The sequence below is a fragment of the Cibotium barometz genome, chromosome 63 (assembly GCF_041138505.1).
Source record: "Cibotium barometz isolate CiBa-2024 chromosome 63, ASM4113850v1, whole genome shotgun sequence".
NCBI lineage: Eukaryota > Viridiplantae > Streptophyta > Polypodiopsida > Cyatheales > Cibotiaceae > Cibotium > Cibotium barometz.
The window spans coordinates 17,325,814-17,329,702 of NC_141108.1; the positions used below are offsets into that span (position 1 = coordinate 17,325,814).

At 39.3% G+C, this 3,889-nt stretch overlaps 1 protein-coding gene across 5 annotated transcripts; it reads left to right on the forward strand.

The window, feature by feature from the left end:
• Nucleotides 1-581: 581 nt before the first annotated feature.
• Nucleotides 582-3,412, forward strand: LOC147603779 (myb family transcription factor PHL7-like). Of its 5 annotated transcripts, none has more exons than XM_086796157.1 (8): nucleotides 582-702; nucleotides 954-1,110; nucleotides 1,789-1,865; nucleotides 1,955-2,003; nucleotides 2,108-2,168; nucleotides 2,262-2,331; nucleotides 2,656-2,977; nucleotides 3,068-3,412. In XM_086796157.1, the coding sequence occupies exons 2-7, from the start codon at nucleotides 954-956 to the stop codon at nucleotides 2,941-2,943; spliced, it is 702 nt and encodes a 233-aa protein (XP_086652283.1). In that variant the 5' UTR covers nucleotides 582-702; the 3' UTR covers nucleotides 2,944-2,977; nucleotides 3,068-3,412. The 5 variants fall into 5 exon arrangements, with proteins under 5 accessions (XP_086652283.1, XP_086652284.1, XP_086652281.1 ...); XM_086796158.1 differs by having other exon boundaries at nucleotides 2,111-2,168; XM_086796155.1 differs by lacking the exon at nucleotides 582-702 and having other exon boundaries at nucleotides 712-1,110.
• Nucleotides 3,413-3,889: the final 477 nt, after the last annotated feature.

A 3,889-nucleotide genomic window follows, 5' to 3' on the forward strand; every position in this document is an offset into this window, starting at 1 on the left:
CGAGATTGATGTGAAAATAGAGATTCTGTAATACATAGTGAGTAGAACATGTGATTTGCTAAGCAACTAACCTTTGACTGTAGTGCATAGGAGCAAGGTAATCTTCTTGATATATGTTCACCCCTTTCTTTGCTCCAACACATACATAGAAAGAGTTTTAACGCGGACCAAAAGCACACACATGTTTAAATCAAAGTGATTATGAGAGTCCTAAGGGATAATGGCAAGCTTTCATTGAGAAAGATATTAAGAAGATCCATTAATGATCTTCCTAGATGTTGCCACCAATGTAATGAATACAGAGTCGTCTTTCTAGCCTTTGTCGTGAGGCAATGTCATATTTGGAGACTCATGGACCCTCATGGCTCATCCCCCGAAACATGGTGTGTCAAATAGTCACACAAGGCTCATCCAATTTCTTAGAGTATGTGATTATGCCTAGGTTTTTTTGTCCAATGCTTCAAGCCAAAGAGACAAATGCCGTCAATAAATAATAATTGAAATTCCAAGGTCCGCCGTGTCAAGCGGGCTAAGAGATCCGGTCGATAGATGCAGATCCGGTCACAGCCCACTGGCTAATCCCGGTAGTGAATTATTAATCGCGATCAGCAAATATTTTATTTCCATTTTCGAGATGCTTTTTATGGTTTTTTTTTTTCGATTTTCTGGGGAATTTTTGCGCTCATATTTTCAGAGAATTAGGTTCGCTCCGAGCTCAGCAATTTGTTTTTATTGCTAGGAATTAATTTTCATGGCCTTTTTTTTCTTTCTGTGCTTTAGTTTACGATTTGATTTGAGAAAATCGTTTTATGCATTTAAAGTTTTTTGAATCACCAATATGCATTGAAACAAAGGGCTGATTTTTATTTTTTTTCTTGAATGAAAGTTCTCAATTGATGGAATAAGAAAAATCCTATAATTTGACTTTTTTGCTGTTTTTTTCTTGCATGCAGATGAGCACCATGTTTGAAAAAGCAAATCTCATGTCATTACTGGCAAAGAATGGTGAACAAGAAGCTGTGATTAAATCATCCAAACAGAGGCTCAGATGGACCGGAGAGCTGCATGAGCAGTTTGTAAACGCTGTTACACAGCTTGGTGGTGCAGAGAGTAAGTCATTTCGCCATTGCTAATCATCACGGTAATCACTATGATAAGCTTCATATCTCACCTACTTATTGTATATGATCATATGTGGTTATGTTTAATGATCCTTATCTCATCCACTTACTGTTGATCATCATTCAATCTCACTTTATACTGCTTAGTGTCACTTATTTACCTCATCTTAATGTTAATGATCATTACATGTTACCTCGATGTTGTTAAGGAATCTTCTAATCTCACCTGCTTATTGTTAATCATCATATAATCCTAACTTATTCTTGTTAATGTTACCTGTTTATTATGAAGGATCTTATAATTTCACTTGCTCATTGTTAATGATCATAACATTTTGCCCTCTTATTGTCAAGGATGATAAGCCTTTATAAGATCAAATATTCTCCCTGGTTATGGATCGTCATCAATAATAACCAAATCATAAATTATTTCTGTTTGATGGTTACACAATGAGTAGATGATGTCTCGCTAATATCATCTATGTTAAGGATCTTATATTCTTAATTTGAGATTTGTAGCATGTCGTCCCATTGTGTTGTGATTCGATATTAATGTGATTACGTATAACATCATCGAATTATTGTTAAGGATCCTATAATCTCAATTTGAGATTTTGGCATGTCATTGAGTTTTTCTTAAGCCATTGGTTTCTGTGTGTGATCTCAGGAGCCACCCCTAAAGGAGTCCTAAAACTGATGGGTGTACAGGGCTTGACCATCTACCACATAAAGAGTCATTTGCAGGTGGTTTCTCCTCACCTCAAAAATCTTACTGTTCTTTTTTTCTAAGTGAGTCGGCTGACACATCTGCTTGTTGTTTTTTAAACATGTAGAAATATCGCCTCGCCAAGTATATCCCAGACTCTATGCCACTATCAGATGGTAAGCATGTTAAACCGAAGCTCATTTGTATCATGATAAACTAGCATACTGCATCATATAATCCTGTTGTTGAGCTTTATTGAGTGTGTCGTGTATGTGATCAGCAGGTGGTCCGATCACCAAGAAGAGCAGTGCTTTTGACATGATGCAAGATACCAGTGGATCGTAAGTCATGTTGAAAAATACCTAGACATGGATGTGACCCTTTTTTGCTTTTGTGAAGAGAGTCTCTATACTGTGAGTTTTTTGGCCTCTCAGAGGAATTCACTTGACGGAAACCTTGCGGGTACACGTGGAAGTCCAGAAGCGGTTACAAGAACAACTAGAGGTTAGTATGAAGGCTATGAGCTTGTTTTTTGTCCTGATGTTTTGAATGTGTGTTTTGGGACTAAGATGTAGTAGGCCATGCTATCAAAAACAAGTGTAGGAAACGCTACAGGCCTCTTATGTCTTTTCTTTTGGTGTTGTTTTGAATGTGGTGGCATAGAGATTGTTCCATCCAATAGTGTTGGGCTATTTTGTGTGCACAAGTGCTTTGGTGGAGACACGTGCTTGGATTCATTTGCTTGTTTGTGTGGAGCAGTTTGTACAGTGTGGTTGTGCAAGTGTGCTTTCATAAAACATGGATGCAACATCAGGAAATGCTTTTCAGGTGCAGCGTCAGTTGCAGTTGCGAATCGAGGCCCAGGGAAGGTATCTGCAAAACATCATTGAAGAGCAAGAAAGGATGGGGAGGGCTGCTGCAACCGACTCTCAAAGCAAACCCTCTGTGCCTACTACCAGCTGCATGCCACTCAAAGAGCCATTGGAGGTGAATTCTCATAAACACCACTTATCAGCGTCGGACTTGATGGTCGAAGATGATGGATTTTCTGACTCGGGGGCCTCATCACCATCAAGTTCTAGAGGAGAAAATGGAAAGGGTAGCTTATTGGCATGAGCATGATGATGAGAGGATGTCTGCCAGCTTTCAGGTGATGATATGCAGGTCATTCCCACTGCTTTGGTGATGGTTCAAATATCGACAGCATTGCTGATAACTTTAGTTATGCAAATCATTGCAGGGCATCCTAGTTCACCATCTGAGGGCTTACAACATCTCCATCAGCAGACATCAAGCCTGGTTTCTTTAAGGATGCAGACATCCTCAGCATCCTCTACTCTGAGAGTATCAAACTCAAGGGCACAAACCAACAGTTATAGCCAACCCTCCTGTCAGAGCTCCCATATGATTGGCAGAAATTACTTTCCTTGTGAATATGGATGATGTATGATCTAAACTCTCAGAAGAGAGTGAAGTGCTTTTCTTTCAGCTGAGTAGGCATTGATACATGCTTCATCATGTTGCTTTCTTTCACAATTCTTGGTTATTACCACTTTTAAGCATGGAGGTGTGGACCTCTTCTCCGTGGGACAACCTTGCATCCATCTAATGCAACCAGCCTTACCTTACTTAGCATGCCAAGAGGTGCTAGATGATGGGCTGTTCATCCAACTGATCCTCATAAATGAGGCCCATTACAGACATCATGCAGCAGGGAGCAACTTCTAGATTCATGCAAAGTCAGCACACATAATACTACCTCCCAAGTTTTGAATCGATAAGTCAACTCTGAACATATGCCTGTGTAAGCATGTTGTAGAAATGGTATGTTAACTGAGGATTTGAGCTATATGTCATTGCCTCCTAGTGAGTGGATGCTTGGTTTTGGATTTGGGATGTCTATTTGATTGTCACTCCATCCTTTATCATTATTCTTGTAGGAGGTTTTGATGTGAAAAAACCTGTTGAAGGGATTTGCATAAAATATATTTTAGGATAGTCTAGTTATTGTCCTCTGAGCTCGCTTTTGGTTACCCTTTTTTAAGAAAGAGGTCATGAGTGT

Excerpts from the sequence above, each read along its gene's own strand:
- LOC147603779 (XM_086796155.1), top strand. The coding sequence starts at position 948 with ATGCAGATGAGCACCATGTTTGAAAAAGCAAATCTCATGTCATTACTG. Across the intron at positions 1,111-1,788 it reads ACAGCTTGGTGGTGCAGAGA|GAGCCACCCCTAAAGGAGTC; the intron begins GTAAGTCATTTC and ends GTGTGATCTCAG. Across the intron at positions 2,004-2,107 it reads CTCTATGCCACTATCAGATG|CAGGTGGTCCGATCACCAAG; the intron begins GTAAGCATGTTA and ends GTATGTGATCAG.